The sequence below is a fragment of the Lampetra fluviatilis genome, chromosome 33, assembly GCF_964198595.1.
Source record: "Lampetra fluviatilis chromosome 33, kcLamFluv1.1, whole genome shotgun sequence".
Classification (NCBI taxonomy): Eukaryota; Metazoa; Chordata; class Hyperoartia; order Petromyzontiformes; family Petromyzontidae; genus Lampetra; species Lampetra fluviatilis.
In genome coordinates, this window is record NC_136307.1 from 11,597,986 (window position 1) to 11,618,492 (window position 20,507).

Sequence of the window (20,507 nt, forward strand, 5' to 3'; positions counted from 1 at the left end):
GGTTCTTAATCGGAGTGAGTGTACTGGCAGTCTATAATGTAGACTGTAGCCTGGTTATTACGTTTGGCGAGTGGACTGGTAGTCTATAATGTAGACTGTAGCCTGGTTATTACGTTTGGCGAGTGGACTGGTAGTCTATAATGTAGACTGTAGCCTGGTTATTACGTTTGGCGAGTGGACTGGTAGTCTATAATGTAGACTGTAGCCTGGTTATTACGTTTGGCGAGTGGACTGGTAGTCTATAATGTAGACTGTAGCCTGGTTATTACGTTTGGCGAGTGGACTGGTAGTCTATAATGTAGACTGTAGCCTGGTTATTACGTTTGGCGAGTGGACTAGCAGTCTGTAATGTAGACTGTAGCCTGGTTATTACGTTTGGCGAGTGGACTGGTAGTCTATAATGTAGACTGTAGCCTGGTTATTACGTTTGGCGAGTGGACTGGTAGTCTATAATGTAGACTGTAGCCTGGTTATTACGTTTGGCGAGTGGACTGGTAGTCTATAATGTAGACTGTAGCCTGGTTATTACGTTTGGCGAGTGGACTGGTAGTCTATAATGTAGACTGTAGCCTGGTTATTACGTTTGGCGAGTGGACTAGCAGTCTATAATGTAGACTGTAGCCTGGTTATTACGTTTGGCGAGTGGACTGGTAGTCTATAATGTAGACTGTAGCCTGGTTATTACGTTTGGCGAGTGGACTGGTAGTCTATAATGTAGACTGTAGCCTGGTTATTACGTTTGGCGAGTGGACTGGTAGTCTATAATGTAGACTGTAGCCTGGTTATTACGTTTGGCGAGTGGACTAGCAGTCTATAATGTAGACTGTAGCCTGGTTATTACGTTTGGCGAGTGGACTGGTAGTCTATAATGTAGACTGTAGCCTGGTTGTTACGTTTGGCGAGTGGACTGGTAGTCTATAATGTAGACTGTAGCCTGGTTATTACGTTTGGCGAGTGGACTGGTAGTCTATAATGTAGACTGTAGCCTGGTTATTACGTTTGGCGAGTGGACTGGTAGTCTATAATGTAGACTGTAGCCTGGTTATTACGTTTGGCGAGTGGACTAGCAGTCTATAATGTAGACTGTAGCCTGGTTATTACGTTTGGCGAGTGGACTGGTAGTCTATAATGTAGACTGTAGCCTGGTTATTAAGCTGGGTGAGTGTACTGGCAGTCTATAATATAGACTGTAGCCTGGTTATTAACATCGGTGAGTGTACTGACAGTCTATAATGTAGACTGTAGCCGGAAAAATATATTTAAAAACAAAAAGCCACGACATTTCGATCGCAACACACGCGGTCGTCATCAGGAAAAGGGGGGTTAGCCTCTAAAAGGCAAACTCTTTATAAAGGTTGGAGATGGTCGTATTCCAAGTGTCTCAGCAGCACCAGCAGCTGCATGTGCGGGGCAGCTGATGCCAATGCAGGAGACAACAACGACGCCGGCCTTGGGTCTACGCCAACCAAAGGGCCGCCAGGCAATCACTGTGCGGGTCAAGCTGCATTCCCATCACAGCCCCCACTTTGAGGACGGTCGCGGACCCGCCAGTGGTGCTGGGACCACACTTTGAGAACCACTCTGCTGTGTCTAGATATAACACGCGTACGTACTACACACAACACATGCACAGCGCTCACGCACACACACACACACGTGTAGTAGTAGTAACACACACCGCGTCCAGGCGCGTGCACGCGACACACTGGGGACACGCGTGGACCGAAGTATATGTTTTCAAGGGGCCCTAAATAAATAAATAAAAACACACATTTTTTTACTTGCACAGTCAAGAAATTGTATTTTTCATTTGCTATACAGGCAGATAATACGACAAATCGCTAACCTTAAACACCCAGTCGTTCATAAAAGTTGAAGGCGGTATAGTACTATAGTAATAGAGCAAGTGCAGAATCACTGAACCGGAGTTGATAGCTTGATAGCATTTAGCGCGGGGCCCTTGAAAGTGCGGGGCCCGTAGCTACTACATGTGTAGCTACACATGTAGTAGCTACATGTAATCAACGCGAACCTTTACCGAGGGCACATCCTGAATGGTTGGGCGAGTGGGAGGGAGGTGGATTTCCCAGATATTGCGAGCGGCTGAGGAGCGCGGGGAACCTCCGGTGAGCACTGCTGCACCACCCTGGGGGACAGACAATTGCGGAGAGTATGTTTTGACACACCACATCAGCCACACGGCCATTTCAAGAGTGCATTGTTTCAGCACCATTGATTCACCACGATCAGATTTTGGGAAAGTTTTGACATTCAATGTCTCATCAGCAGTGTCAGACTTCATTGAACCAATGTCGGTGAATTTCCAGATATAATAGGCGAGGACTGGCTTTCACGTTCAGTGTTTCATCAGCAGTGTCGCCCTTCATTGGACCAATGCTGAGCCGCCAGTTGTGATAGGCGAGGGCTGGGTTCGACTCTCAGCGTCTCATCAGCAGTGTCGCCTCGAGTCCCAGGGGGCGGCTCGCCCCGCACACGTGGGAAGCACGCGAGCATCGTCACGTGACCTCACACCACCGCTTTACATTCCCCAGCACGGATAGTGGCACCCCCCCCGCCCCTCCTCCCTCACCCTTCGCTCATTGGCTCTGTTTGTCACGTGATCCCGCGTGCAGACGTCTAAACCAATGGCGAGCGGCGATTGCGCGAGGCGACCGCGCGTGCGCACTAGAGAATATGAAGCGAGCCGCGGAGTGTGTGGTGGGTGGGGGGGGGGTTTCAGGGGGGGCGGCGCGCGCGGGTCCCGCCAGCTCCGCTCCGGGTGGAACTCTCTCGGCTTTCTTTGGGTCCGGGTCTCCTTGGATCCTTTCTGGTCCGGGTCTGGCTCAGAGGCTCGGTGACCGGGTCTAGCGCTGTGTTCGCTGTTGGGTTCGGCTCTGGGTTCGGCTCTGGGTTCGACTCAACGAGACTTGGTTATCGGTCTTTTACGATCCGGGTCGCGTTTGGTTCGGTCTGGGCTGTTGGTTCTCGGTGGCTTCGCACTCCCCCCACCCGCTTCTGGCCTAGGTGCGCTTCTGAATCTGGAACCTGGTTCCACTCGGCGACTCTTCCCTGTGTCTGGCCCAGCTCTGGGACTCGTCTGCTGGCTCTGGGTCTCGGTCTGGGCCCGGCTCTGGACTGGCACGGGTCCAGGTCTGGTTGTGTTTTAGTGGCGGCTCTGGGCTGGCTCGAGTCTCGATCTCGTCCCGAGCTGGCTCGCGTTCTGAGGCTCATCCTGGGCCGGGTCTGGCCCTGATCCTCCCCCCCTCCACCTCCTCCTCCCCGCCGCCCCGGGCGGGCGAGGCTCCACTCTGGCCTCGTCTTCGGACTCGGAGGACGGAGGAGCGAGGAGCGGCGCTCCGCCCCGCAAGCGGCGCAGGCGAGAGGCGGCGGCGGCGGCAGGGGCCATGCAGGGCCCCTGTCCCTCGGCCCTGCAGCCGGGGGCCGTCAAGGGCGCGTTGGGCCCCGGGCACCCCCCGGGGGAGGGGGCCCCGAGGAGACCGCGGCCACGCAGGATGAGCCGCACGGACGAGGACGTGATCCGTCTGGTCGGGCAGCACCTGCAGGGGCTCGGCCTCACGTGAGTCCAAGGCTCCCCCCACTCCCCCAGGGTTCGCGACCGCCAAGTGATGGGGCGAGCGGGGGGTGGGATGCTGCCCTGGTCAGCGGAATCCAGCAGTGGAGAAGCGGCGTCTCGCGGTGTGATTGTCGTGACAATGGGGGGGGGGGGCTTCGTCTGGCAGTGGGTAGGACCATGGACGGTGACTGCGTAGATTACATTTCGGGTAGCGGGCACGTTCGCACACGAGGAGCAGGGCTACTGCCAAAGCAGGTCACCATATTGTGAACGGCCTTTCTGGAGCTGTGTGTGGTGTGTGTGCTCGTGAATTCCGCTGCGTGCGCAGTCCAATGAATGTTTAACCTGCTGGGCTCCCCCATAGGCTCGGAAGGGCCGCGTGGAATAGGAAGATGGGGGGCGGTGTAATAGCCTCCCTTCCACGCACACTTGTGGACAGCTCAAGTTAAACACTCACGTTGCTGATCGACCATAACGAGCGTGGCATCGCCAACTCTCCTTGTCCTCAGCCAAGAGTGAGCCGAAGGTGGACGTACATAAGAGAGCCACAATTGAATTGCAACAATACGGTGCTTATTTCATCCACCCTGCACGGATGGGTTTCAGGCTGCGCTCTGGGGGGTATGTCGAATTGTTACATCGCAGGACCATGAGAGGGACGTGGCCTTTTGATGTCCCTAAACCAGCAGTGGATTGATGGTGGCTGGTGATGTTGACGAAGGGCTGAGTCAGCCCCTGACAAGGATTTGAACTCATGGCCTTGCAATTGTGCATCACAAACCAACCACTGCCACCAGATCAGCCTTGAACGCATTAAGATCCATATATAGACTTGAGCCCCTGAATTCATATCATGACCCCGTAGGCCCCTTGCTCCTTGACGTGGGTCTCTCTAGCCACGTGGCCACCAACTTCAACATAGCTTCACCCCCCACCTCCCCCCACCATGGGGAATTCGCAAACTTAATGTCCTTGGCAGGTGGAGAGATCCTGGGAGAGGCTCCTGCAGTGGCCACCCGTAATGATTTAAATTTGTAACACGCAGCCACCGCTCCGTATTCGTTCACTCAAAGAGAGCACGAGGAACCATACAAGTGGGAAGGCAGCAGCAGCCACCACCAAATTCACCCTAAAGCTCTGCAGTCCTCTGTATATGAAGGTGGTATCGGCCAGTTGATGATGAGTGTTCGCTTGTGGAAGGATATCGGAGCACCTTCTGGCGAGCCAGGCTGTAGCACCTCTGCTCGCACACATCGCCTCCTCCATGATGGATTACAGGCCACGTGCGTAGTCCCTACCGCCCGGCAGGGGAGGGGGCTGACGCTGCACGTGCCATGGTTGCCCACCCCCCTCCCCCCACAGACAAACGGTGCAGAGGCTCGTGGAGGAGTCTGGCTGTCGACTGGAGCACCCGGCTGCATCCAGGTTCCGGAGCCACGCGATGGACGGGGAGTGGGAAAAGGCACGGACTGCCAAATTGCACAACCAGCACGCTCGCTCGCGAGACACGGTGCACCCAACAGGCACATGGGCACACCGCACGGGGACCGCACCGCATGAGCACCGCACCGGCACCGCACCGTATGGACACACCGCACCGCATGGACACCGCATCACACAGGCACACGGCACGGACACTGCACCGCACGGGCATCACACCACCACACACCAAACTGGATTGTGAGAGGAGCTCGCAAATTTGAACAAAAGTTCCGTAAGTGTGCTCCCACAGGAGCCAAGGCTGCATTGTCTGTTTCATGTAACCCATTGCCCAACCACTGCATGGCCAAGCAGCTTCTGTTTGGCTGGATAGAGGGTGTTAAACTGGCACAGTATGGTCTAGACAAAATATGGACTGATATCGTCCAGTAGGATGTGGAGCTGAGTGAACTTGCCGATGACTGCTGCCAGCAGTGTCAAAATCGGCGTCTGGATGAGGTTTGTGAAGAATACTACAGGGCAGTTGGAGGCAGTTTCCATCCAACTCCAGCGGAGGGCAGAGGAGTGAAGCTCACAACCAGTGGGGTGCAGAGCATTTAAAACGCAGCAATATGGCACAGTGAGGAGCACAGGTGGTGCATCTGCCAGTCAACTCAAGTCAGTCAACCCATAACAACCTGGGGTTGTCCCGTGGTCTCCTGCCAGCAGCAAGCCTTCCACACTTCACGTGATAGCTTCAAATTGCCCCTAGGCTAGCACAAGCACGATGGTGATGTCACCGCCAATTCGTGGTGAATAGCGGCTGTTATTGTTGCTGTGTTTTGTTTTAGGCTGAGAAGGACCTCGGTGAGTTGAAGCTGCTGATGAATTCACCAAACGGAGTTGTGGTAAGCAGGAGACTCCTTGGACTTGTACAGGGGGTAAATGCAACCACATCTGAGGACTTGGGTTTGGCCTTGAATAGGGGTAGCGAGTTGGCAGCATGTAAACCAGGGAGAGGACGTTCCAGACAGACGATGGGGGCAGCAGAGGAGAATGAGCGGCGTCACACTGAGTGAAGGTTTACTGGGGGCTAAGATGTAAAACATTGGTTACTGCAATGGAGCGCGCATGGAGAAAGTAGGGTGAGATGAGAGGGGAGAGGTAGGAGAGTGCGTGGAGGGGAATAGAATGAAGTGAGAGGTCAGAGAGTGTGTGGAGGGGTGAGTAGAGTGAAATCAGAGGGGAGAGGTAGGAGAGTGTGAAGGGGAGTAGAGTGAAAATAGAGGGGAGAGGTAGGAGAGTGCATGGAAGTGAGTAGAGTGAGATGAGAGGGGAGAGGTAGGAGACTGTGGATGGGGAGTAGAGTGAGGGTAGAGCGGAGAGGGAAGAGTGTGTGGAGGGGAGTAGAGTGAGATACGTAGGACGTGTTTGGCAGGAGTGGGTCCACAGGATGTTTGAGATGGTGAGTGTGCGATCTTGAAATTGATACTGGGTTGGCTTGGGAGCCAGTGGAGTGTTGGGGTGACGTAATGCCGTGTCCGGTGAGACGCGTGGTTGTGTTCGTAACTCGGTGCCCTAATGCTGCCCCCACTGCTCTTCCGGCTGCCGTCCTCGATGCTGCCCCCCGTGGGTCCCATGCCCTCAGCACATGAAGTTCCTGCTGCTTGAGCAGAAGTACCTGGAGCACCTGGAGGACGGGAAACTCCTGGAAGCACTCACCGTGCTACGCCAGGACCTCACGCCACTCAAGCACAACACGGAGAGAATCCACGAGCTTAGCGGGTGGGTGGGCACCGCACGCCTTGCCAGGGGACACCGCACTTAGACCGAGTGACACAGCACACACCAAGGGACAGCGCACGCGCACAAGCACCAAGTGACACTGCACACACACCCTATGACCACGCACACACACACTGAGCGACGCCGCGCACGCTATTCATGCGGTGACTTTGTTCACGCTGATAGTGCTGTGTCGGGGTGACGTGGCCATTACCGTTGTCCACCTGGAGCAGCGCAGCCATGGTGGACGCCGCTGAGTGTCGATTGGATACCTGTGCCACTCCCCAGGTACCTGATGTGCAGCACCGCCGAGGAGCTGAGGGACAAGGCCTCCTGGGACGGCAAGGGCCCGACCTCCAGATGCCGGCTCCTGGAGAAACTGCAGGGTGAGGCCTGTCACTCTCTCGCCCAGCGTCCCCTCTCACATGGGACCCCACCTTCTCGCCCTCCTCCACCACCTTTTCTCACAAAAGTCTCCCACAGTTGATCGGCAGGTCCGGTATGGTAGGGTGAAATGTGGGTACTCCCCACCGCTCTGTCCAGCGTGGAAGAGTAGGCCAAATGACCGTCTGTATAGCGGTGATTCTCAACGTGCAGTCTGCGGACCACTGGCGCGCCCCGCAAGGCCATGAGAGTAGAGCTGTAGAAGTTTTAACACGTAGGAGGCTTTCGCGACCAATAGTTTCCATAGCACAAAGGTTTTTTGGGTTAGATCACGTAAATATAAATGTGTCAATCTTAATTTTAGAACTTTCGTGACTGCAGGAATTATTATTTGTTTCTTTCGGTTAAGTCACATCTAAAGATAAAATAATAAATTAAATTAAATAATAGAATACTGTATTCTATTATATCAATTAAATTAAATAATAGAATACTGTATTCTATTATTTAATTTAATTTATTATTTTATCTTTAGACGTGACTTAACCGAAAGAAACAAATAATAATTCCTGCAGTCACGAAAGTTCTAAAATTAAGATTGAACCACTTCTACGGGGAAGTTTTAAGCTTATCTTTTTTCTCTCTCTCTGGCGACTTGTTTTATCTGCCTGTGTCCTCTCTTTAGATTGTTCACACTTAAATTCTAACTTAGCAATCTTTGAAATACGTAATCAACCAGGCTATGCGTTAATTGTGTGTTGACCGACCCTCTGTGTTGTATTACATTACATTTCGATATTTTACTAGGTTATTTAATTTTAGTGTGTCCTTCTCCTGATTTTCAGGCTTGCTTGCCGTGCCATCGCATTCGCAGCACCACGTCTGTTGACCACTCATTGATATGCTAATTTTTTCTCTAACCCTCCTCCCTCTCTCTGCCTCCGCCCCCCCCATCTGTCTATTTAAGGCCACCCCACAGAGACGATCACCCCTCTCTGTTACCTGTGTTGCTCTCGCTATGTATCTTGGTGATATCTGTCTGCTAATATGTCTGTCTATAGTTTTCTGGTTAGATTTTATGTCGCTATTTCATTATACCTGATGATGATTGCTTGTGTTGCAATCGAAACGTCGTATTCTATTATTTAATTTAATTTATTATTTTATCTTTAGACGTGACTTAACCGAAAGAAACATATAAATGTGTCGTTAAGCCCGCCACCACCCGACACAGCCACTTAGTAAAGTTTGTCACGTAAAGAAAACGTGCCAATTAGTTGCGAGTTCAGCACACCGGTGTGTTGGAGAGTAAACCCACAGCATTTACAATTCGAGTAGCGTGACGTTTCGCTGGTGATTACAACAACCGCCCTCATCAGGCCATAGCCAGAATTGTAAAGAAGTCTTCCTGTTTCGGTCTTAAACAGGGAAGTAAAGGTGATGTCATCACTTGAGCCTCTCAGGTGTGAAGACTATGGGGGGGTGGGTTAATGTAGTCATACAGTAGATGACATTATATGACTACATTAACAGTTTAACCACACATTTATATTTACGCAATCTATCTTCAAAGAACTGTAGAGGATGGTTTATGCACTATGATGTAGAGCCATTGCCCAAACTGTCGGCAATTGTATATGATTTTCTTTTTAAGGCTCCAGTGTTTTTATTATTGCATTTTTGTTGTTATTTGTGCTTATGCACCACTGCCAGCGGAGCAGCAGTAGCAGATGAGGAATTTAACTACGATTAAGAGTCCTGTTGAGCTTGGCCAGCACGGCACACGCATGTGCGCACGATAGACGGCCGGGTGGAAGGTGGGTGTGCAGGGGGGAGCCGTGACAGCGCGCACGAACCCTACTCAACGCTGTGGCATGCGGGTGATGTCACCACCGCGCACTTGCCCGCCCACTCATCAGCCTGCCAGGCAGCCAGCAAAACTTTTTGCTCTAACAAAGAGTATGATCTAGCTGCTATTGGTGCAGGGTGGTGCGCACATTGCATCGAGGGTTGGCAGTGGTGCGCCGGTCCAGCCGGGTTAGGGAACCGCGGCTCTGGCGGGTATCTGGAGACCATTTCCACCAGCAGTGGCACGAGCAGGGCTGTGGCACGAGCAGGGCTGCTCCACTACCTCCTGTTCCACCACCGTTCACCCCATGGTGTCCACGGGCGCTGACCTGTGTGCGTGCGCTTGTTCCCGGTGGGCGCGGCGAGCGCAGCATTCCTGCCGCCGTCGGTGATGCTGCCCCCGCGCCGCCTGCACACGCTGCTGCAGCAGGCGGTGGAACTGCAGCAGCAGCGCTGCCTCTACCATAACTCGCGCCTGCAGCTGGATCTGCCGGACGCCTGCCTGCTGCACGACCACTACTGCAGCCGGTGCGCTGCGGGGTACACTGCGGGACGCACCACACAGCGGGACACACCACACAGTGGGACACACCACACAGCGGGACACACCACACTGTGGGACACACCACACTGTGGGACACACCACACTGTGGGACACACCACACCGTGGGACACACCACACTGTGGGACACACCACACAGTGGGACACACCACACTGCGGGACACACCACACTGCGGGACACACCACACTGCGGGACACACCACACCGCGGGACACACCACACTGTGGGACACACCACACCGTGGGACACACCACACCGTGGGACACACCACACTGTGGGACACACCACACTGTGGGACACACCACACTGTGGGACACACCACACTGTGGGACACACCACACTGTGGGACACACCACACTGTGGGACACACCACACTGTGGGACACACCACACTGCGGGACACACCACACTGCGGGACACACCACACTGCGGGACACACCACACTGCGGGACACACCACACTGCGGGACACACCACACTGTGGGACACACCACACTGCGGGACACACCACACAGCGGGACACACCACACAGCGGGACACACCACACAGCGGGACACACCACACAGCGGGACACACCACACAGCGGGACACACCACACAGCGGGACACACCACACAGCGGGACACACCACACAGCGGGACACACCACACAGTGGGACACACCACACAGTGGGACACACCACACCGCGGGACACACCACACAGTGGGACACACCACACAGCGGGACACACCACACTGCGGGACACACCACACTGCGGGACACACCACACTGCGGGACACACCACACTGCGGGACACACCACACTGCGGGACACACCACACTGTGGGACACACCGCGCCGTGGGACACATCGGGGCACACTGCCTTTGTGGGGTTGTCGAAGTCAGAGCATTGAGGCATTGGTGCTCATTTCCTGTTTATTGCCCTTAGCCAGAGGTGCAAATTTCAAATTCCTTTGGTGGGGGTTAGTCTACCCCATAGGACAACCACCGTTGATACCAAATGTGGTGCTCATTTTATCAACCCCGGAGGGTGCGACGATGGCGGCGTAAACCCCAAACACGGGTTTGATCTCGCAACCTTGCTGCAGCCACTAGCACCTCTCGGGGCTGCAGCAGAAGCAGCGTGGATCCGTTGGGAGCAACGCGTACGAATCAAACACACGCCGAGAAGATCACCCAGAGACCTTCTCGCCCTCTCCACCTGTCCAACCAGCAGTGTTTCACAAGAGTCCGACCCGTGCACCGTGACCCTCACCCAGGCCCCAACTCAGGGTCTTCGTCTCGCTCTCTCTGCGTTCTCTTTGACAGTCACTTTGGCCGTCAAGAAGTCACGTATAGATGAGCCAGGTAGAGTAGGCAGTCTTTTTTTTATTTTGTTGAAGACCCCGGTTGTGATCTTACTCGGGTTGTCGTCCTACACCCCCCCCCTCCCACTCCCCGCCCCCCATCCTTGAGCACCATTGACCCCGCGGCCGCGTGTCTTCCCCCGCCGCCACCCCGGTGCGCGTTCCTTCCCGCAGGAAGAACTTCCCGAGCCACACGCGCCAGGTGCTCACGGAGCACTGCAACGAGGTGTGGTTCTGCAAGTTCTCCAACGACGGCACGCGGCTCGCCACGGGCTCCAAGGACTCCACCGTCATCATCTGGCTGGTGGAGCAGGTGGGGGCCAGTTCTCAGTCTGCCCCTCCCCCCACTTGTTGCGCTGAGTAAGCGATCGGCTGGCTCCGCGTTTGCGGGGTTGACACATAGGAACAGTTTCCTGAACGTGGCGCAGTATGGCGTGCGGGTCGCGGGCGTCTTGTTAACTACCTCGCCTGGTTTACAGGAGGTCGTGGGTTCAATCCCGACCCTGACGCCTGTATAGTTGGGGTTTTGTGTGTCTCTCTCTCCCCGTGGTCATGTGGGTTTTTGTACGGGTCCAGTTTTTCCCTCCACATTTAGAATCAACTTGTGTTTAAGAGTATTTGCCTACAACAAATGTCCACATGATGATAAGCCACTTTGTTCAGCTATCGTTTGTGGCCAGGTCGGTTCTGAAAAAGAGGTATACAGCTCGGTGGGCCTTGCCGGGTAAAATAAAAATGGTTTAGTGTTTAGTTTCGACTCACTCAATAATCAAAATACTAATATAATTTAGGAAGGCGAATTCCTATCATAGATCCCAATGGACCGTGTATGGACAGCCGGAAATTAACAGAATCGGGGTGAACGGCCAGAACTCGGCGAGTTGAAAGAGCCGAGTTCCCCCCTATTTGTCTTTTCGTCAGTTGAAATAAGATGGGGCTTTACAGCTCAGTGGGCCTTACCTGGTCAAATAAAAAAGTAGTTTATAGTTTAGTTTAGTCTCCCCCTGCGCGCCACCGGCGCTGAGCGGGCACGTGTGCGCGTGGCAGGAGAGCCATCAGCTCAAGGTGGCGCACACACTGGAGGGACACACGTACGGAGTCTCCTACCTCGCATGGAGCCCGGACGACACGCACCTCATCGCCTGCGGGCCCGATGACTGCTCCGAGCTATGGCTGTGGAACACACAGGTGTGTGTGCGTGATGAGTGGTGGTGCAGTTGTGCTGCTGTGTGTGATGATGTGGTTGTGTTGTGGTGGTGAGTGGTGGTGTGGTTGTGTTGTGGTGGTGATGAGTGGTGGTGTGGTTGTGTTGTGGTGGTGATGAGTGGTGATGCGGTTGTGGTGGTGTGGTTGTGTTGTGGTGGTGATGAGTGGTGGTGTGGTTGTGTTGTGGTGGTGATGCGGTTGTGGTGGTGTGGTTGTGTTGTGGTGGTGAGTGGTGATGCGGTTGTGGTGGTGTGGTTGTGTTGTAGTGATGGGTGGTGGTGTGGTTGTGGAGTGGTGATGAGTGGTGGTGTGGTTGTGTTGTAGTGATGTGGTTGTGCAGTGGTGGTGTGGTTGTGGTGATGAGTGGTGATGTGGTTGTGTTGTGGTGGTGATGAGTGGTGTTGTGGTTGTGGTTGTGAGTGGTGTTGTGGTTGTGCGGTGGTGGTGAGTGATGATGTGGTTGTGCAGCGGTGGTAGGTGGTGGTGTGGTTGTGTTGTGGTGAGTGGTGGTGTGATTGTGTTGTGGTGGTGAGCGGTGGTGTGGTTGTGTTGTGGTGGTGAGTGGTGATGTGGTGAGTGGTGATGTGGTTGTGCGGTGGTGATGAGGGGTGGTGTGATTGTGTTGTGGTGGTGATGTGGTTGTGCGGGGGTGATGTAGTGATGAGTGGTGGTGAGTGGTGATGTGGTTGTGCGGTAGTGATGAGGGGTGGTGTGGTTGTGTTGTGGTGGTGAGTGGTGATGCAGTTGTGCTGCTGTGTGTGATGATGTGGTGGTGAGTGGTGGTGTGGTTGTGTGGTGGTGGTGAGTGGTGATGTGGTTGTGATGAGTGGTGGTGTGGTTGTGTGGTGGTGGTGAGTGGTGATGTGGTTGTGGTGATGAGTGGTGGTGTGGTTGTGTTGTGATGATGAGTGGTGATGTGGTTGTGCTGTGGACGTTGCAGACCGGGGTGCTGCGTGTGAAGATGTCGCAGTCGCACGATGACAGCCTCGTGTGCGCCTCCTGGTTCCCGGACAGCCGTCGCTTCTGCACAGGCGGCCAGCGTGGACAGTTCTACCAGTGTGTGAGTCGACGAGTCCGTTTGCGAGTCTGTGAGTTGGTGAGCGCGAGTCTGTGTGTGCGAGTCCACGAGTCTGTGTGTGTGCATCTGTGATTTTCCGTGCTCAGTTATACCGGTGCGAGTGTAGGTATTCCAGCCCTGCTGGTGCGGTGGCATATATATCATATACCCTGTACATATATCATATACCCTGTACATATATTGTGTACGTATATCATGTATCGTGAACTTACATCCTATGTTTATATTCTGTGCGTGCATTGCGTACGTATAGCCTGTATGTATCAAGCAAACATAACATATCCTTCTGTCGCGCGCATATATATGTTACGCAAACGTCGATAATGCGGACCTATATGTCGTGTACTAGAATAAGCGCGTATGTATACCCTTGGTGTAGTAGCATGGAAGAGGAGCACTTTGTGCCTTGACGGAGAGATGAAGTTTGATTTCCGCCGACGGCCTTCCAGGCCAGTGGTAAGTGTCGGCGGTGTGCGCTGTCGCGTAGCGCGATGCGCTTCGAGTCGTCGCTCGTCCGCGGGCTACGTGGTCGCGGCCTGCGTAGTCGCTCGTTGCGAGCTGCATAGTTGCATTGTCGCCGATTGGCGTGCACTCGCCCCGGCGCGACAGGCACCCGATCACAAAGACACCCTCATCGTGACAACGACCCTGACAAGACGATCGTTGTTATTTGTTCGATTGTCCGCGCACGACAGGACCTGAACGGGACGGTGCTGGAGTCGTGGCAGGGCGTGCGCATCCAGTGCGTTTGGTGCTCTGCCGACGGGAAATCCGTGCTGGCGTCAGACACGCACCAGCGCATCTGCAGCTACAACTTCGAGGACGTCACGGACCGGGCCTTGTGGGTACCCCCCCCCCCGCCTCTCCGTCCCACCACCACCACCCACTCTCTCCCCCTCCTCTCGGTACCCCCATTGCCATCATTCGTAGCCTCAATGCGGAGTCCTAATGTATACAAGTGGAAACTTAGAAACCGTCTCTGGTCTGTGATGGTGGGTGGATATGTGGGTGGGGAGCGGTAGTGTAGCGGCTGGAGCGCTGCGCTACGAACCCCGCGACCTGAGTTGGATTCCCGCTCACGGTCAATACCAGTGACGATTATCTGAACCTAGGTCCACTTAGCCTCAAATGAGTACCTGGTGCGGTGTGTAAACATCACCACTCGGGAGACAAAGGCGGCCGGGCTTGGTGTTGGCCACCCACCCCCTCGTGTGCCGTGCTGGCCTTCATAGGAGCTAAGTCTGTTCAGGCTATACGGTGGGGGAGGGGGGGGTCTTTGTGTGCGTTTATGGCAGTGTTTGTATATGGCTGTGTGGTGAGGGTGTCTGTGTTAGTGTGTAAGTGTGTGCATGAGATAAAACTACTTTCTGTGTGTGAATGTGCATCTGTAATTGTGCTTTAGTGGCTGCTCTTCATTGGCCATACGAGAATAATAAAATGGCTTTGATGTATGTTGCATTTATTTCACATCATACGTACCCAGCTGTCCTAAAAACTGTTCGACAGAAATTAGTTTTTAATTTAGATTTAAAAGTGCTTATAGCTCCATTGGCTTCCTGATATATCGGAAGAGCATTCCAGACGGCTGCAGGTGCAGTGACCATCTTTGTTCGATGGCTCGCTAAAAGTCCACTGTGAGGATGATGATCTCTGCACCGCGGTTATTGCAGTCCAGGCTGAATCCCGCGTGGCTTGTGAGATCTGACGAAAGAATGGGCTCATTCATTCATCACCATCGTCATTCGTTGCTGGATGGGCGTCGCTCCTCGCACACAAACGTAACCCAAGTCCCACGGCGCTGGCAGAGTGAACTCGCAACTGAACCGACCACGGCACGTGGGCAGCAGCAACACATGAACTCGTCACACGTGGTTTCCAAGACGACCGCGCGATTTGGCCCTCGTGTGACCACCGTGCGTGCAGAGGGTTATCGCAGGCACCCGAGGACCTACATTGCTGGGCAGCACTGGCAGCAAAACCCATCGTTGTACTGTACCGTACTCCCGCATCCATGCTCTCCTCGCCTTCGCCAACCCGCACCGAGCGGCATGGTGGATCGCGGTCAAAATTACCGCCACTGTGTGACGGAGGGAGGGCCCTGGCCCTGCCGGGAAGCGACTGAACGGGGCTGCGCACTTGGTCGGTGCCACCGGGTGCGGATGCTCGCTGCGGGTGTAGCGCACGTCTCCGGCGTGGTGACGCCGGAGACGTGCGCGACGGAGGCTGTGTCTGCTGTGCACGCAGGATCCAGGAGGACCACCCCATCATGACCTTCAGCGTGTCCAAGGATGACCGGCTGGCACTAATCAACGTGGCCACACAGGTGAGCGTGCCAGCGGTGTCATCTTCCCTCCTCACCGCTCCCCCCTCCACCTCCCCACCATCCTCCCCCCTCCTCCTCCATCCCGTTTCCACAGAGGTTGCTGTCCAGTGACGTTCGAAGTGGGCACCCGACACCGCCCAGAGTGTGAATGCAGAGGACAGGTGCAGACTGGAATGGGTGCTGTAGAGGAGGAGGATTACCCTCTGGGTAGACTGGAGGGACGATTTGGAACACTGATTGTTGCACGCGATGACGCTGTGTGGCCTGGCTGAGCCGAGTCTGCATGCAGAAGGCAAGGGGGAAACCGGTTCTCACTTCGTGCCGAGACAAGACGCACAGCAGTGTGCCCGAGTAGGAAATGCGTACTTGTGTTGTGCGTGTTTATACTGCGATGTGGGGAACGGTGGCGTAGTTGTTAGCCCACTGCGCTACAAACCCTGAAACCCGAGATCGACTCCCGCTCACGGCCAATAAATGGTAGTCTGAACCTTTTCCTAGGCGTCTCCTAGGCTTACTCAGCCTTAAAATGCGTACCTGGATTGATGTGTGAAATGTCAGCACTGGGGATACAAAGGCGACCGTGCATGGTCCTAGCCACACTAACCCCTCATGAGCCGGGCCAGCCTTCATAGTTGCGACTCGCTAACAGAACTTGCCTCAACAGTCTTAAAGGATATACAGGGATCTTTTGGGTTTGTACGAAATAGCACTAAAAGCACTCATACATTTGTATTCATGGCGACGCATTCCCGACAAGGTTATTCCATTCGTATGAGAAATATGAGGGCTGCATTGAGGTATTGATTATAGCGCTCATATACAAATGGTAAATATTATTTCCTAAATACAAATAATTTATTTTAATTACATCATTGAGTACAGTACATCATATTTACTAATATAATTACAGCTCCCCCACCACTGCCGCTACGCTCCGAGGCTCAGATCATTCTCAGAGAAGAGCTCCAGGACCTGCCCCCGGTCTAAAACCCTGTGGGGATAATCGAATCGCGGGGGGTGGGCTCTGGTTGGCTGAGAGCGTGTGTGCGTCGCTCTCATTGGCTGAGCGGACGATGGGGGCGAGGTGACGTTTTCTCGGTCGGCGCTGCTGCGTGCTCTCACTTGTAAGTGCTGTCTAGATTTTTTTAATGACATTTTTCTAGGTAATAATTTTCTCCAGGACAAAGAGCGCTATAACAAATCAGCTGTCCACGTGATTGCGCTAAGCGAGGTCTGCCTGTACTGGTAGTGCAGTGGTTCTAGTTCGATTCCTGCTCACGGCCTGTCCGCTCTGGTGTCCTCCCACAGGCTGAAAACATCTTTATATATAGAGGACTGCAGAGCGTCGGCAGTTGTTGGCGGCAGCTCATCGTGTAGCTGCCATCTGACTTGTCTGATCCCTCCCGCCTTCAAGTCGCGTGACAAGTTAACACTATTATTAACATCTGAAGAATATCTGAACCGGTTCTGGGCCTCCCCTATGGTGACTCAGCCTTATAAAATGAATACCTGGTACAGGGCGTAAAAATCTGTATTACTGGCCTGGCCGGGAGTATTGCTGGCCACCCACCCACCCCATCGTGTGCTGTGCCGGTCTTTTATAGGTCTTCGCTAATGGCACTTGCCCCTACAGTCTGTTGAAGGCATTGCGCGGGATCTTTGTGCCCTGGTACACACGCTCGTGCATATACACTTGCGTGCGTGTCCCGCGCGTGTACGTGTACGTGTGTGCAGGGCGTGCACCTGTGGGACCTTCATGAGCGCGCGCTCGTCAGGAAGTACCAGGGTATCACACAGGGCCTCTACACTATCCACTCGTGCTTTGGGGGCCCCAACGAGGACTTTGTGGCGAGCGGCAGTGAAGGCAGGTCCCGGCATGGTGGATACACGGTGGGGGGGGGGGTCATTGCCCCTCCCCTCTCCCACCCTCCCCCCCCAGGGGCCGGGGGGGTGAGTGTGCTCGCGTGTACTGACATTGTGGGGAGCGGTGGGGTAGCGGTTAGCTCGTTGCACTACGAACCTGGCGACCCGAGTTCGACTCCCGCTCGCGGCTAGATCAGTGATTATTTGAACCGGCCCTGGGCCGCTCTTAGGTCATTTCAGCCTCAAATGAGCACCTGGTGCAGTGTGTAAACATCACTACTAGGGAGATAAAGGTGGCCCGGCGTGGTGTTGACCACCCACCCCCTGGTGTGCCATGCCAGCCTTCATTGGTGCTCACAGCTCTTGCCCCAACAGTCTGTTAAGGCTAGATGGGGGATCTTTGTCTTTGCTGATATTGTGGGTAGCGGTGGCACGTAATGGTTATCCCAGATGCCCCGAATTCGATTTTCGCTCATGTCTAATATAAGTGCTGAATAACTGAACCTTATCGTGAACGTACCCACGTTTGACTCATCCTTAAATGAATACCTGGTACTGTGTAAACGTCAACGCTGGGGACACCAAGGTGGCTGGGCGTGGTGCTGGCCACACCGCCTCGTGTGCCGTTGCAGCCTTCACGGGTGCTGCTCCCCAACAGCACTTGCCCCGACGCCTATATGGGGTGGGGGGGATCTTTGTCTTTGTACGTGCGCACAGACCACAAGGTGTACGTGTGGCACCGCAAGCAGGAGCAGCCGGTGGCGGTGCTGGCGGGGCACACGCGCGCAGTCAGCTGCGTCAGCTGGAATCCGCGAGTGCCCTCCATGCTAGCCAGCGCCTCCGACGACGGCACCGTGCGCATCTGGGGCCCCGCGCCCGCCCTGCCCGATGGGGACCCCCACGCGCGGTGCCCGCGGGCCCAGGCGCAGCAGTCGACGCAGCAGTCGACGCAGCAGTCGACGCAGCAGTCGACGCAGCAGCCGACGCAGCAGCCGACGCAGCAGCCGACGCAGCAGCCGACGCAGCAGCCGACGCAGCCGACGGAGCAACAGGCGCAACTGTGAGCGCGCGACCATCCCTGCTGCATTAGGCCTCTGCGTTGCGGGGCACGTGATGGCTCGCTCCGCACGAGGGCATCCCTAACCAGAACTTCCGTAACCACCGACGCCTGGGTTCCCATCGTTGGCGCTGTTTTCCCTGCGCCGTCACTCCTGGGATCCCGACCCCCGGCGAGAAACGCTCGCGCCCATCCTTCCATCTGACGTCGGTGCCGTGTCCGGCCTCATCTCGGACGCGGTCCGTGTGCCCCCGAGCGTTCGGCTGTCTGTGCGACGGGTGTTTGTGTCCGAGGAGCCCCGTGGGGCCCGCTCCCCTACCGCTCCCCCCGGTCTTGCGCCGCCACGGGGGCCTTCTCGGCACGTGGTCGTTAGCTGCGCGTCTCCAACGGGCTCCGCCTGCGGCGTCCCTCACACCCCCCCCCACCCGACCGCTACAGTGGGTGGGACCCTCTACCTGAATGAGTGCAGTTTGTGAGTGTACCCCCTGCAGCGTGTGCCCCCACACCCCATACGGCGTTTTTTTTTACCAAAAGCACCCATCCTCCACCCAAAACCTGATTTGCACTGGCCGCAGGTCACCCCCGTCCCCCTTGCGCACCACCTTTATTTGTGGGGGGGGGGGGGGGCTCCACGTTTTTTTTCGACACATGCTCCATCAGCGAACGACCGGACACGATGGTCAAGTCTTCGATGTGCGAATGTTTTTGCCCATTGTGTGTGCGCACGTATCTGCTTCATCCTCCTCGCCCGTTGCACGAACTTGGAGCAGACTCCAGATGCCCCTCCCCGCGTCCCCTACGACGCGTTGACGCGAGCGCCGCGCATTGACATCTTTAAGAGGCCCGCTGTGACAATCGCGCAGAGTGCCCTCGCGGCGCAGGCAAGCGGGCAGGATCCTCGCGCCCACTCCATACAGTGCTCAGGCGGGGGGCTTGGGGACGGCGGTACCACACGCGAGTTCGTGGAATCTCCCCCCGGAGTGCGTCCACCGGGAGAGGAAGGCGCCAACGCGGTCGTCGTATGAAGACGGCTGGAAGGCGTCGTTGCTAGGAACCTGTGCGTCACCCAGAATCCCTTTCAGCTTCCGCTGGGATTCGCTGTCATTGCTTCCTCGGCGTTTCACGGTCGCAACATGTGCTGTTTTTCTGTCGTCTATTGTGTCTGGATTACGTGGGGGGGGGGCTGTGTGGAGGCTGTGGGTGGGGGCTGTGTGGAGGCTGTGGGGGGAGGGGCTGTGTGGAGGCTGTGTGTGGGGGGGGGGCTGTGTGGAGGCTGTGTGTGGGGGGGGGGGGCTGTGTGGAGGCTGTGTGTGGGGGGGGGGCTGTGTGGAGGCTGCGTAGCCTCCGGTTCGGGAGGTATGGGCGAGAGAACGACGCGCGGACTCCGGAGGATCTGTCGAGGCATTCTTACGTTGACGCGTCATCCCGTGGTGCACACTTGAAACTCTCACCTAGGCAATACAAACCAAAAACAGACCGGGTCGTCGGGTGTCTGTAGAGCGTTCAGTGTTTGCAGTATTGGAGAAGGATCGTCCTGTTCAGTGGTGGATATATAGGTTTATGTTTACACAGCCTGATCCTTAAGAGTGGCAATGTAAGAATTGAATAACAAATGAGCAAATGCAACAAATGAGAAGTAAGAGTACTCTATTTTTGGATCTCATCTCCGCTCAGACCGTTGCCTTGAGCACGCCGCCTCCCCTTACCATGAAGCCCGATGTCCACGCCCTCGGTCGGATTTCTTCTTCTCGCCATTTTAACTTAGCGTCTGCCTTTTATACGCACGCTGTGCGACTATGTCACAGCGCTGTGGGGGCCCTAGTGTTCGCTTCATATTTACTTGAAGAAATAAACTTTTGTGACATTTCCCAGCACTCCATCGTCGTGTTCGTCCCGCGGGCTTCCGCTTTCCGTCACCTGCGTCGCCTGGGGTTTGTTTCGGCTCGGACGAGGGAGGGGGAGAGGCTGCCACTCCTCAGTCGGGAGCTGGACCGGTCCCACCTGGATCTCTATGGAATACAGGAGGACTGGTGGACTGATCCTGGCTCCTTTTACATGCGGGATG

The 20,507-nt window shown here is 55.2% G+C and overlaps 1 protein-coding gene across 3 annotated transcripts; it reads left to right on the plus strand.

Moving 5' to 3' along the window:
* The first annotated feature begins 1,506 nt into the window (after nt 1-1,506).
* On the plus strand, nt 1,507-19,615 carry LOC144944071 (WD repeat-containing protein 26-like). Of its 3 annotated transcripts, none has more exons than XM_078872125.1 (14): nt 1,507-1,605; nt 3,085-3,577; nt 4,937-5,036; nt 5,845-5,901; nt 6,642-6,778; nt 7,067-7,164; nt 9,382-9,538; nt 11,090-11,228; nt 11,963-12,103; nt 13,062-13,181; nt 13,895-14,040; nt 15,444-15,522; nt 17,257-17,386; nt 18,103-19,615. In XM_078872125.1, the coding sequence occupies exons 2-14, from the start codon at nt 3,405-3,407 to the stop codon at nt 18,447-18,449; spliced, it is 1,824 nt and encodes a 607-aa protein (XP_078728251.1). In that variant the 5' UTR covers nt 1,507-1,605; nt 3,085-3,404; the 3' UTR covers nt 18,450-19,615. The 3 variants fall into 3 exon arrangements, with proteins under 3 accessions (XP_078728251.1, XP_078728250.1, XP_078728253.1); XM_078872127.1 differs by lacking the exon at nt 1,507-1,605 and adding an exon at nt 2,839-2,854; XM_078872124.1 differs by lacking the exon at nt 1,507-1,605 and having other exon boundaries at nt 2,748-3,577.
* The last annotated feature ends 892 nt before the right edge of the window (nt 19,616-20,507 follow it).

Bases quoted from the DNA above. Each gene is read 5' to 3' on its own strand.
- LOC144944071 (XM_078872125.1), top strand. From the start codon at position 3,405: ATGCAGGGCCCCTGTCCCTCGGCCCTGCAGCCGGGGGCCGTCAAGGGC. The intron at 5,037-5,844 runs GCACGGACTGCC...GTTTTGTTTTAG, and splicing joins TGGACGGGGAGTGGGAAAAG to GCTGAGAAGGACCTCGGTGA. The intron at 13,182-13,894 runs GTGAGTCGACGA...CGCGCACGACAG, and splicing joins GTGGACAGTTCTACCAGTGT to GACCTGAACGGGACGGTGCT.